The sequence below is a fragment of the Akanthomyces muscarius genome, chromosome 1, assembly GCF_028009165.1.
Source record: "Akanthomyces muscarius strain Ve6 chromosome 1, whole genome shotgun sequence".
NCBI lineage: Eukaryota > Fungi > Ascomycota > Sordariomycetes > Hypocreales > Cordycipitaceae > Akanthomyces > Akanthomyces muscarius.
Window position 1 is genome coordinate 1,569,293 of NC_079241.1, and position 13,459 is coordinate 1,582,751.

General features: G+C 54.2%; 3 protein-coding genes across 3 annotated transcripts; 1 reads left to right on the top strand and 2 right to left on the bottom strand.

The window, feature by feature from the left end:
- Positions 1 to 25: 25 nt before the first annotated feature.
- Positions 26 to 5,051, bottom strand: LMH87_005482 (uncharacterized protein; the record flags this gene model as incomplete). The annotated part of the gene is made up of 3 exons (XM_056203207.1): positions 26 to 410; positions 472 to 3,122; positions 3,393 to 5,051. The coding sequence occupies 3 exons, from the start codon at positions 5,049 to 5,051 to the stop codon at positions 26 to 28; spliced, it is 4,695 nt and encodes a 1,564-aa protein (XP_056058689.1).
- Positions 5,052 to 7,490: 2,439 nt separating this feature from the next.
- LMH87_005483 (uncharacterized protein) lies at positions 7,491 to 9,606 on the top strand (the record flags this gene model as incomplete). Its single annotated transcript, XM_056203208.1, has 3 exons — positions 7,491 to 7,529; positions 7,606 to 8,971; positions 9,050 to 9,606. The coding sequence occupies 3 exons, from the start codon at positions 7,491 to 7,493 to the stop codon at positions 9,604 to 9,606; spliced, it is 1,962 nt and encodes a 653-aa protein (XP_056058690.1).
- Positions 9,607 to 10,318: 712 nt separating this feature from the next.
- On the bottom strand, positions 10,319 to 11,513 carry LMH87_005484 (uncharacterized protein; the record flags this gene model as incomplete). The annotated part of the gene is made up of 3 exons (XM_056203210.1): positions 10,319 to 10,768; positions 10,820 to 11,218; positions 11,274 to 11,513. 3 exons carry the CDS (start codon positions 11,511 to 11,513, stop codon positions 10,319 to 10,321), a joined length of 1,089 nt encoding a protein of 362 aa, XP_056058691.1.
- Between the last annotated feature and the right edge of the window lie 1,946 nt (positions 11,514 to 13,459).

The window sequence follows — 13,459 nt, forward strand, 5'->3', positions numbered from 1 at the left end:
AAATCTGCAACCATAGACAGCAAATTTACTGAGTGCGGTAAAACTTCTTGTACACCAGGTGCAGCAAGAGATTTACGTTGAGCTTGAGGTTGCCCTCAAAGAGGTGCATAAACTGGTGCGCCTCAAACTGCGCCTGCAGCAAATCTTCAATACTGACGACGGCATGGGCGCCGGGCATCTGGATGTGGCCCCGTGTGCCCTCAATGACAAAGACGCCAACCTGGTCGCAGGAAATGGTCACGTTGATCTTGTCCCAGTCCGACATGCCTTTCCACGACACCAGCACGCCCTTGTCTGACAGGGCGCGCGCGCTGTACATGTAGCTGCCAAACTTGGGCACCTTGCCGCTGCGTTCCAGCTCGCGCTGGTGGTTATACTGCTTGGTGAACGGCATCAAGAATCGTTTTTTGCTAAAAATTCAAGTTAGTTTTTAACTGATCTCGCCAGTCCCTGTGCATGCTTTGCACTTACCCCTTTTTGTTCTGTAGCGTCATCATGGCTTGCTCAATGTAGTCGTCATAGCTCTTTCTTTGCTGTTCCAGGTAATTGGCCTTCTCGTGAAGGTTGCCCAACGTCAGGTTGACACCCTCAAGCTCGCGTTGCCTTTGGACTCGGCGTCTGCTCTTGGAACGGATGTCGCTGGCAATGGCATTGAGAATGTCTTGGTAGTTGTTGTGCTTGGAGATTCTGCCCATCTGCTCAAGACGCATCACGTTTTCGAGGGCTGTACGCTTGAGTTCGTAGTATGACATGCGCGTCACATCGACCATGTGGGAATCAGAGTATGCGCCGTGGCTGCCGCTCGCGGCAAAGTCGTCTTGAAGCAGAGAGGCCCATTTGGCGTCATCCTCATCCGTGATTGGCTTCACGAGAATCTCCAGGAGGTTTGCACCCGTCTGTACACGAATAATATACAGCACACAGCGCTTTGTCTCCATAAACAGGGCCTTGACTTCAGCATCAGGGTCTTCAACATTGTGGAGTTTGGGTGTCAAGAACATTTGGATGTCGGACGATCCTGCAGCGCTCATCTCGCTCTCATTCGTCTTGGCGCTACCCAGATCTTGGATGATCTCGCGCAGGACGTCGTCTCTCGTAAGACACATAAACGGAAGTTGTGATACAATGAGGTTGTGAATGGAAAATACATCAGCCATCTTGATGTACAAGGTTGGCTTGTTCTTGGCGTAGAGGTCGTTGAACTCGTCAATGTCAAAGGTGCTCTCGGCGTCGGGCACAGAAATGAGTTCGCTCATTATGCGACGCAAGCGCTCAACCGACTCGGCCACAAAGGCATTCAGAGGTTGCAAGTAGACGTTTTCGCCGCCGAATGGTCGGCCCGAAGCAATCTGGCCGATAACCTTTGCTACTTCACAGAGGTTGCGCTTCTGGAGGGGGCTTAGCGTCTTCTCAATGACACCAACGTTCTCGGGAGAAACGATGGCAGGCTGGAGATAAAACTTCCAGTACCAATTGGTCACATGCTGAAGAAGAACATCGGGCGAGTCTCGGTTAAAGTGCTGGCGCAGAGATTCAAACATCTGCCGGCAGAGGAATCGAAGGCCATACGGCGTTTTGAAGACGTGGTCCTCCATCGCAAGGAAGAATTGGTCGCAGATTTCTCTCAGGTCGCGTAGATGGTCGATAAAAAGTCGCCGCGTTTCAGGGTCGCGAATTGCAACCTCACGGGGGACGTCCAGCGGCCTGCCGTCTGGGCGACCAGTACGCAGCTCTTCATTGTTGATGGCAGCACGGTAAATTTGCATAGGGTCGCTTTCCAGGTCCAAGGCGGGATCTTCCACAATATTGTCGCGCACCAACGGGCCAAGTAGGCCCCGCAGGAACTTGCGGTCTCGTGGGGATCGCGTGTAGTTGGCCAGAAGTTTGGACCAGAAATACGTGCCGCGATGGTATTCCTGGAGGCTGCGATTGCCTTCAATCTCCTCGCGGATAGACCGGGCAATAAGCTTGAGCAGATAGTATTCTTCACGACGCTTCTGCGCATAACCAAACATAGACATGACCAGAAGTTCGATCCGCTTACTTTCGCCGTCAGGCGTGCCTTGCTCGCGCAGGTGCTTGAAGAGACGAGCCAGGTACTGAGGTTGGGTTTGGAGGCAGAAGAACAGCTGCTGATATGATTCAAGCTTCTTCCGCGAGCCCTTGTTCAATGCCTTTAGGTCGAATTGGTTGGATGAGGAAATGGAGGAGTTGGCCAGCATTCCCATAGATGAGCCGCCGCCATAGTTGTGCTGATGTGAAACGACCTCATCCAGAGTGATTTTGTTCTTCACCAAGAGAGCAATCTTAATGTCGAGCTGATCGATGTACTGTTCCAACATTTCGTTTTGTCGAACCTGCTGTACTACAGTCTTGCGCATGCGTTCAAATTCCACCTCTTCGTTGAAGTCAAAATCGCTGTCGTTGAGCAGATGGACAAAGTTTTTAACGGCGTTGACGGGCGGGTTCTTTCCGGTGGTGAGACTCTTGTAAGCCTCGCCCTGAACTTTGGCGCGGACAAAACTCTGGATCTTGATGACCTTTTGCATATTTTCGTTGAAGAATCGCTTCTTCTCTTCGAAGCGGGCGCGGACAAGGAATGCTCTGGCGGCGGATTGGAGTTGAACAATAGACTCCTCCTCTTCGAAAAGCTCTGTCAGCACGTCGTCAACGCGAGCACGCTCCATCATTGCCTTGAGAATAGCCTGGAAAGCGGCTGTCTCTGCATTGTGGGAAGCCAGCTCCTCCATGAGCGCCTGGTGCTGTCGGCGATGGTTGAAACCGCGTATGCGACTCTGCAAACTCGTGACTATCGGGTTCTCGCGGTCCAGCTTCTTTTGAAGAGCAAAGACACTTTGTCTCTCAAACATGCCTCTAATACGGGATTGTAGTTCGACGGTGCTCGGCTCGTTAAGACGAAGACTATCCAGTTGACTTGCGATCTCACATCGGACGGCCGCTCCGCGGATGGCGGCCTGAAACTTGCCAATGTCGGGTGAGTGGCTTTTAATTTCAATCTGTGTGCCGACGTGGTTGGCTCTCGCCGCCTTTCCTCTGACTAAACTTTGAAGCATGGCCAAAGGTGATGCAAACGATTGCATTGCAGCACGCTCACGAGAAATCTGATTTCTGGTCAGCACAGCCCTGGCGGCCGCTTGAAGTTGCGCAGTTGCTCCATTAAAGCCCTCCAGGAGATCACGCTGGGTGTCCAACTGGCTCCTCAGCAGTGCTCCGCGCGCAAGTGCCTGAAGGTTAAGCACATCTCCCGACGCCTGCCTTGTCTCGCGCTTCTGCACAATAAGGTCTTTGCGAATTAAGAAGCCCCTAGACATCGCCTGAATCTCCCGAACAGCTCCTTCGGATTGCGACATAACAGAAGTCGTATCTCGTACCTCTTTTCGGACTTTGTTGGCTCGAATGATGCTCTGCAAAGTCAGAACATCGGGTTCAATCGCCTTCCAGCAGCGATCGTTGTTCTTCATGCGTCGTCGGACGAGGCATCCCCGTGCAGCGCTTTGAACCATGATTGAAGAGCGACGCATCTGGAGCCTATATCCCATGATCTGTCTCGTAAAATCGCCGCGAATACGTGCTTGCAGGTTGATCAGTGCCCGTTCACCGTCCCACAGATCTTGCATGGCGTCTCCAAGACGTAATCTTGCGAGAGCACCGCGTATTTGGGCTTGCAAGTCTGTGATTTGGGCGCTCTGCTCGGCCAATTCGCGGTCGATTCTCTCTTCTTCAGTTTCTTGCGGCTCGGGCTCGGGGACACCGAAATCTGCACCCATGTTACCAAAGCTTGGCATGTTGACACCCAACTTATCCAATCCCTTTTGCATTGCTTCAAGCTCATGGTGCTCGAACTCGAGTTGGCCAACCAAGTTGCCGATGCGGAAGTCTACTATGCCTTTCCGGAACAGCAGCCAGCTAAGAGCGTGGATACAGTATATGACTTTGGGGATATTCTTCTTCTCGTAGAGATCAATGAGTTCGAAACGGAAGAGGTCGGGCATCTCTACTTCATCTAGGTAGCGGAAGAAGATGGCAATATTGTCGGAGTGTCGGAATTGAAGCTTTGGGTGGCGGAATATGCGAAAGTGTCTGTCGGGGTTGAGTGCTTCGACGACCTCGGCGAGTGTAACGCCGTCGCGGAGTGCCTCCTCGAGCTCGACAATGGGTGGCAGAGTCTTGTTTGTAACATCCTCTATCCACTCGCGAGCTTCTCCAATATGGCAGAGGTACTCGTAGGCTTGCAGAAACTGACGTTGCTTATCCATCCAGTTGCGGCCTTCCCATCCGTACGCGTTAGACTTGGGTGTTTTGCCAGCGCCTGGCTGTTCTGTACGCTGAAGTCTGCGCCGGCCACGGAGGCCGACGACTTCTTGCGTGGGTGATGTAATGGCAAAGTCATCGGCGGTGTTGGATTGAGCAAGCTTGGAGAGTGTGCGCAGCTGGGAAGTGGACGAACGGCCAAGCTGCTCGAGTTCTGGAGCGCGGATATGAGCGCTGTTGCTGGGAACAACAGCTCCAGCTCCACGGAGAATGGAGTCGGAGCGAGTCAGTAGCATCGAGTTTGGTCGCATAGATGACATCCGAGGAGGTGATACCGGTGAAGATGGGCCATCATGTTGAGAAATGGACAGCTTGGATATGTCGACGCTCTGGCCGCGGAGATGGCGCAGCTTCTGTTCTGGCGATGTGGATGGCTTGGGAGGAGAGGAAGCCGGACCTTGGGGCAGCTGGCGCAGAGACTGGCGAGTCGGCATCGCATCCCTAGTTGAGCCGTTCATTTCGCCAGATTCGAAGAGCCGGGCTCGGGCAATAACATCGCTCTGGCCGCGTTTGTGTGTGTGTGCGGCTGTTGTTGTTGGTTTGGGAGGCGAGTAGGCGCTCGAGAGGGTCGAGTATTGCGTATTCTGGGTCTGGTCGGAGGCGTAGGAGTAGCCAGACGAGGCAGATGAAGAGGTGGTGGAGAGCTGGCGAGAGATGTTGTTGTCGGGAGGCACAACCTCGAGGGTCTGCGACTGCCGCAGAGGATGGGGGCGAAACATGGCAGCCAGGCTCGGTCGGGGTAGCAAGGCAAAGCAGCCAAGAGTGTTGAGGGTGTCTCGCTAAGTTGTCGGCGCAAGTGCTTCAACCTGACGCAACTAGTACATTTTCCTCGGCGGCAAAATCGGGGGGATTGGTTGTGCGTTTGGAATGCAAACAGAGAAATTGTCGCAAGGAAGCAGGATGTGCCCTAAGACATGCGCGCGCGCAAAAGAGCAAGTGCTGTAGCAGGCTGAGGAGGTGTCGATAACGGCGGCCAAAGAAAAGCAAACGGAGGCCGTAGATGGTGTACGACGCGGCGACTAGGTAGAAAATGTTGAAAGGATGATGGCGGTGACACTGGGCTGTGCCGTCACAAGCTATTTGGAAATACCTAGCAGATGCAAGCCTAGGATCAGGTATTGGGAGGTAGCAGGCAGGCTGCAAGAATGGGCCGGGCAGGGGAGGGGAGGTGAAATGCGAAGAGCAAGGACCAAGGACCAAGGACCACATCGCGGGGTCGTTGCGCCTGGTCTGGGAGGCTACTGCTGGCCGACAGAATGTAAACAAACAACCGGGCGACGGCGTAGCAACGGGTCGATGGCGCGCTGCGATTGGCTGATGGCCCTTGTTTGGGACCGCTTTTTACGTGCAGCTCAAGTACCGGCCCTCGACCCACGGCCCTACCGCGGGCGTTGGGCAGCTTGCTGGCGCTGGTATTGTTATTTGCCACGGGCCCGGACTGTACCAGGAAAAAGTCTAATAAAGTCTCAAGCACTAATATTGAACTATTAATAGTTGGGATGTAGACGTTGGCGCCTGACACTGTTTACTTGTGATAGGTGGCCAACAATGATTTATGCTGCACCAGTATCCGTACGCCTGGCAGACTCGACAAGCTGCCATGCAAACACCCGGCTGCGCTACGATCGGAACGAAGCGTGTGGCGCTCCGTTTGTGTGTGTTCTGCGCAACCTACTCAGTACACCGTTCGCACTTTATAATAAATAACGCAATCGGTCGGAAAAGCTAAGGCGACTGTCCCATAGTTCGTTTCCAATTGCCAGACAGTCCGCAGGGACAAAGCAAAGACCAATCGCTTCAGCATAAACACCATCTTCATCACGCTCCCAGCCAACTTTTGGAGCCTTCATTGGAGCCTTCGGAGCAGGAGATACGCGACAGGCTCGTCAAAACAGTCATATCATCTCGTTTTGCCTGGCTGCCAGAAAGCGCGCAGCTTGTGCAAAACGACGATGAAGCTGCATACGGTGTCAGGGCGCCCTATATGGCCAAGATTGATTTCGTAACGAATTGTCCGTCTTCTGCTGCAGCGTCTGTCAAAGCGACGCCCCGACAATCAACAGCCATGAAAGCGAAAGCACTAACTTTAATGTTTTCCGAGCGTGTCGCAATAACGTGAACAGCTCTTCCCTGCGTGGATCCGCAGGCTATCACACACGTCGTAGGTAGCCTTGTGCTGAGATGTAAGGATAGGCCACCAGCACTCCCCTCGACGACATTGCCCAGGCTGCTACGCTGTCCGGCGGGAGTGCGAGAATGCCGTAAAGTCGAATCGCGACTGCAAAAGTTTGTCCGATTGTGAGCCTAGATTGGACTTGTGCTGATACTGCTCGTTTGCCCATTCGGCTGCGTCAAACTGCCTCATCGCATTCATCGTGTTTTGTATTTACCTGGGTTGCCTATGAGCGGCCGAAACAGCCCTCATGATTCCACCGATGGCAGTCTCGTTACCATGATTGCACTACCCCACACACAGGTATCAAGGAAATATCATACTTCAGTGGCGCAGCGTGGCTCTCAACGCAGTCATGGCTGTGCTTTCTATCTCGAAAGCATCTCTGGCCTCTGCGGTAGCGACTCAATAATATTGGTTACTGCTAATGAATGAGCATTGTACGGTGTAAGCCTCGATTTGGTCTCAAACATTATCAGTGACGCCTTGGTGGAAATGATGTGGAACTGGAATTCGTCCTTGGCCTACACGCATAACCTCGTTCGACAAAGCCGTAGATGAACAGTCGGGCTCGAAGACCACCACATCCAGGTTTTTATCCAGCAGAATCGTGTCGTCTAGCTGTCGAATAAAATGCGCCAAAACCTCTACGTCGATCGATGTTTTCTAGCTTTGTTGCTCGAACCAAGGAAAAACGATTGCACTCTTTCCATGGTGGTATCTTGATCCAGGGTATCAGTAGCGTCATGCACGACGCCCATGTGGGGGCTTTCTGAAGTCATCACTGGCTGCAAGCTGCATCGAAACTCGCTCGCGCTAACACAACTCCAAGCTGCTGCCTCTTCCGGTCAACGCCACCACTTGATCACGCATTGCGGACAGCCTTTGCCGAAAATTTGTCTGTCCACTTCACATCGACCGGTAGACTCACCCAGTCGACCCTTTCGATCATCGATGCTGTCCGACGCTTGAAAAAATCTGCAACATGTCTTCTGGAAACAAACAACGGGCTCCTTCGGTACTGGTATGCGATCTTGCTGCACACTGACGACCCCGCCAATTTATCTACGCATCACGGATCCAAACTGACATGAACTCAGGTCACCGACTCGAGAGCCCGCGAGAGGGTCAACCAGCGACGCATACCGCAGCGTCCCGATGCCATGTCCCGGTCGCCCGGACGGATGCCGATGCGGTTCATGACGGTCGACAACGTCCTACAATTCAGCTCCCAGATTCCGTCGGGCCAGCCTCGTGGCCCTCCCGCGCCTTCAACCGGCCCTCATGGCGCCGGCTCTGCTCACGCACGGCGGGTGGCGTCCGGGGGCCTCCCCAATGTGCATTCGCGCACCGGACAGCCCATGCCCTCCAGAACGACCAAGATTAGCGAAAAGCTGGTGCTGCTGCCCGAGACAGACGACAAGGAAGATGTCGAAGACGAGATCGAGAGCGACTCCGTGCTTGCACGGCGGTTACAAACCGAAGATGACCGGCCGCTGCGTGACGAGGAGCTCGACGTGCTGCGCAAGCGCGGCGGCATCCGCGGCAAAAGCTACGCCGAGAGGCTGCCGAAGATGCAGCGCAAGGACAAAGTCAGCCGACTGACGGCGTACTGCACCGCGCAGGCGTTCAAGATCAAGGCCACGGCGGAATTCCTGAAAGAAAAGCACGAGGCGAAGACCAAGCTCTACGACGACTGCCTGTACGTCATCTACGCGCTGCCGCTGATGAACGGCACCGACGGCTACCGCGTCCGCGGCCGGCCCATCCTGAAGACGCCCGGCACCGGCAAGACGGTGCTGGATCTGGAAATCGAGCGCACCGAGCAGAGGGACCACCACGAGGGCTACTTCGAGGACGACGCCTACACCGCGCCGCAGAGCCCCGAGCAGCCCAGCCACATGCGTCCCGGCACGCACGACGCATCGCCCGACGATGACGCCGCCAACATGCACAACAGCTTCCACCCGCACCACGACGACGGCACATCGCCCATGAACCGCCTGGCGCCGCACGCCAAGAACTTTGCCGAGATGTTTGTCTACTCGTACGGCGTCGTCGTCTTCTGGAACTTTACCGAGTACCAGGAAAAGGACATCCTCGCCGACCTGACCTTTGCCGACGCCGAGGACGGCATCAGCCTGCTCACGCGGCCCCTCGAGCAGCACGACTTTGAGACGGAGGAGTTTCACTTTGAGTACAGTGCCGACGTCAAGCGCCCGCGCATCTTCAACGACATGATTACGCTGATGCCGCGCTCCGACCACATGATCAAGCTGACCATCAGCCACGCCATCGCGCAAAGCACCAAGCTGTGCCTCTTTGAGGAGCGCCTCGGCGAGACGATGCTCGACGCGCAGGATGTGCCCAAGACGCTGGCGCTGACGGGCGAGCTCAACATGACGAGGACCGAGATTGTCAAGATTCTCGGCCGGCTGTTCAAGAGTCGCGTGGACATTAATCTTTGTACGTTTTTTTTTCCGTCACCGTTTCAAACACTGCGCCATCCTTTTAGAAACTACTTACTGACCTGGACAAATGCAGCATCCAACATCCTCGACGTGCCCAACTTTTTCTGGGACTCGGAGCCGACCCTGCACCCCCTGTACGCCGCCATCCGCGAGTACCTCGAGATTGACCCGCGCATCAAGGTCCTCAACGAGCGGTGCCGCGTCTTCCTCGACCTCGCCGAGATCCTCTCCGACTCGGTCAACGACGCCAAGATGAGCGCCATCACCTGGATCGTCATCATCCTCATCCTCGTCAGCATCCTCGTCACCGTCACCGAGGTCGGCCTGCGCTTCGCCATGCTCGAGCGCAGCAAGTCCCAGCCCGGCGAGGACCGCGTGGCGCCGTCGCTGCTGCACGCCGGGACGAAGAACGCCCCCCCGCCGCCGCAGCTGCGCATTGGTCCGGCCACACCCGAGGAACAGCAGCAGCAGGTCGCGATGATGCCGAGCGCGCTGGAGGAGCTGGCCCGCACGCTCGGCCTCGAGGCCAACGCTACGCTGGACGAGGTCAAGAGCAGTATCCGCACGTTGCAGGACGGCACGGCGCCGCTGCCTGTGCCAGAGGGGATACAGGTCGACGAGCTCAAGTAGGAGCTGCAGGAACACGAGATCTGCACATCTTCACCTATCCTATCACTGCATGCTTCACTGTCACTCTCTGCCAAGAACGGCGACGTGATGTCTCTTTCCAACTGTCCCTATAGTGCGATTCCACGTCGCGGACCCTTTCTTTTCAGCATGGCGAACGGTGTTTTATTTTTAGCTTACAATTTCACTTTTATATTATTTCCTTCTCAATTCAACAAGTTGGCTACTTTCTGGACATCAAATGGTAATATATGAAGCCGATGTAATCCTTTCGCAACTCTCAGAGTCTCTTAGTCTACAAAATCGCTGCTTCGAAAGTAACGCCAGCCAGTAATAACCAAAGTGGTATTGAGGGCCGTGTGCTGTATGCCCATGCACGTTATGCATAATGCGTCTATCAAATTTGTTCCCGGTACCCAATGAACAACTACAACAGAATGCTCTCTAACTGTACATGCACTCCCCACAGACGGGGAAAAGATTAATAAATGATGCAGTGCCCAACTGTGCAACGCCAATGTAGAAACAAATGACTAGTGTCCAGAGTCTAGCCCTGCTTGGCCCGCAAACACCTTTTCTCCCTGCCCGTTTCGGGTATCAAAGAATCAATCTGGCCACCAACATGACTGATGTTGGTCCATAATGGCAAGTATTATCGAAATGAGATGCAGCACTTGCACATGGTAAAATCAGAAATACGATTCCTCCCACCGGCTCATTGAGGAATCTTCTTGTAGCCGGACTGTTGCTTCTTCTTGTTATCGAGCTCGGCTTTGCTGTAAATAGCCGCGCCGAGCATTGTAACAGCCATACCGGCACCCTTGAGCAGGTCAACTTCAACGTTGAAGATGAAAATGCCCAGAAGAACAGTCAAGCATTGCTTGAGGTTACCACACACTGTCATTGTCAATGCACCAGCGAGTTTGTTGGTATTAAATGACGAAATGTTTAGCAAAAAGGCAAGGAATCCATTGCCCAGCAAAGCGGCCAATGTAGCAAAGGACGACATTTCCGAGTTAGCAAGGGCCGTGCGGAAGCCGTCCACCTCGCCGGTAGCAAATGCGCAGATCAACGCTTGCACAGCAGCCATGGGGGACATTCGGATAAGAAATTCGACCGGTGGAAGCGCAAGGGAGCCTGTCATGAAGCGATTTGTGACGATAGTCTAGAGATAAATTAGTGGGCGAAGCAAGCAGAGGAATTCATCGCGGCGCACCTTGAGGGCAGCAAAGATGACGCCGAGTATTGTCAGCAGGAATCCGGCGTCTGAAAACTTCATCTCGCCTGCAGTAGTCATAGTGGCACCGATGATCAAGGGAGCCAAAGACAAGTAAGTGAGCGTGCTGTAGGTGCGGCCGTACCAGGCACGGAAGATGAGAAGGGTGAAGATGGGGCAAAGCATGCGCATGGTCTGGTAAAAGGGGACCGAAACCATGGCAAGCGACAGGTTCGACAGGGCAATGTTGGCAGTAAAGAGTGCGCTAAAGGCGAGAAGGGCCAAGTTTTCTCGACGTCCCAAACGAGAGAGTTTAAAGTAGCCCATGTGCATCATGCCGTAGGTACCGAGGGCGGAAATCGAGGTATGAAGAAAGGTCAAGAGCCATGGAAATTTGAACTGGAGGATTGAAGTTAGCCATCATGATTAGAACGGTAGCTTCAAGAAAACATACCACGCCCAAGACGAGTTTGTTATAGATGGTGAGTAGCAATGACAGCAAAAAGTATGTGCCTAGCCACGTAAACTTGACCGTTGACGGTATTGAGTATTCATGGTCGAGATTGGACTGCGAGGCTGCATCCGAGCGGCCTGCGTTGGCCTCCATATCAACGGCAGAGTCGCTTCGGGGCCCAAACCCCTGGCCGCTCTTGAGTAAGGGCGGCGACGGTTCCGCATGAGATTGTGAAGGCATGTGTCGTGTGTTGAGCCGGTACGGAGGGAATTATCAACAATCGAGTTGGCCGAGGAGGTGTGAGAACGATTTAGGCCCAGCTACTGGCACCTCAAGTTAGAAAGATAAAAGCACACGACACGGAGGCGAGGTGGACGGGCGATGGTGTGACGTACGCAGCACAAGATCAACGGCGATATGTAAGAGGCCGGACCGGCGACAACAGAGGAGGGCGGGAGCGGATGAGCGGCAACGCCGAGGAGCGTATGATATTAATGAGCCCGACGATCTATAGACTGATGAATCGTGGCGCAGTCTCAATTGACCTCGATGCAGCGGAGAGCTTGCTTGGTGGCACGAGCAAGTGGCAGTCGACCAGAACGAGGACGGTGTGATGCGACGCTGGCGTGTAGTAGATCGGACCAATGGAGCGCGGTGGGTAGAATGTCGATGATGGGATGTAGGATGAGCGAAGTAGACGGATAAGAGCCTAAAGCTGGAAAGCTACAAATCAATGCCAAAATATGGTTGCGTTTGGGTGATGTGGTGTACGTTGGAAACACGCGGCGGAGGCTGGGCGAAGATGGCCCTCCTTGTGTGTTGTAAAAGGCTTGGCAAGAAGCACAAGGTATGTTTGTATTCAGGAACGTTGTTAAGAATAGCGGATGAGCGGGAATAGGTAGGTAGGAGCTCGAAGAAGTAGTGGAAATGATCAAATAGGCAAGATTGGGGGCGCCGAGCCAGAGTCAACAATACAGGCCAAGCCCGGGTGGTGCGGTTGTGGTGGGGGAGCTGCGAGGCCGACGATGGGGAAGCTTCCTTGTGTAGGTCGGTACTGGTAGATAGGCGGGCAGGGGGAAATGACTCGGAGCCACAGTTGGTGATCATGCGTACGCCAGGAACGAAAGTGCTTGCTGGCCAGACGCTGACGTAGGCCCGGGGAGAAAAGTATAGACGGAAAGAAAAGCATCATAGGGGGGGGGGGGGGGGGGGCGGCGGACAATCAGATGTGAGCGTTTGTGGATGGTGTCAAGGAGCCACGAGAGGCCCAGACGACCTTTGACTGGGCAGATTGGATTGGCAGGCACAGAGATGACGGGACAGACCCTGTAAATTCGGCCTCGAGGTTGCACTTACAGTGGATGTGGCCGGCCGTTAGCGCTCGACAGACCACTTTGGTAGCGGACTGAACGGCTCCAGAAGCCTCCGAGCTGGAGCCCGACACGCTAAAGTTATGGTACAGTTAAATGGATCACCGCCAGGGGGTACTTGTATCAAAGCAACGCTTGGGATTGGAATCACGTCTGAATGAATGATTACGCGGAGGACCTTGGCCCGGATACACTTTGCCAAGCAGCAGCACCATGCTGGCAGTTACATCCCTTGCTTACCTTAATTTTACGCATCAGCAAAAGCACACGACCAGTTGACGTTGCAAAACATTGCCGACGGCTTGGCTCTGGTGGAAACGGCCTTGGTACCTTATCAACGCTACCTGCTGCGTGGCCACAAACAGGACTGGTACGGGGTTGTGCGGTGTTCAATCTTACCCGTGACCTCTGCACGTCTACATATGTATCCGTACCAAGCCATTGAATAAGCTAATCCTTAGCCATAGCTTAGCCATAGCTTGGCCAAGTGCTTGTTTCCCGCGAAAATACGAAGTAGTAACTTGGCGTGTGAATTCGGTCCAGAGATGCCGTTGGAGATTGTCTTTTGTCTCGCGGCTCCGCCACCCAAGCCACTAGTTGAGCAGCCACCCAAACCGCCCCCGTTGACGTGCTGGCACGCTGGCGCTGGCTGACTTCACCTTGCCTGTTGCCTGCCAACTGCCAATTCCAACCTGCTTGGTTGGCCGTTGGGTCTTGGCACCCGTATCCTTTGCAAACGCCGTCGCTTGACATCTCCACTGCCTCTTTTTCTTGCAACGTTATCCCTTCATCCAAGACTGCGGCATGTTGCGCCAA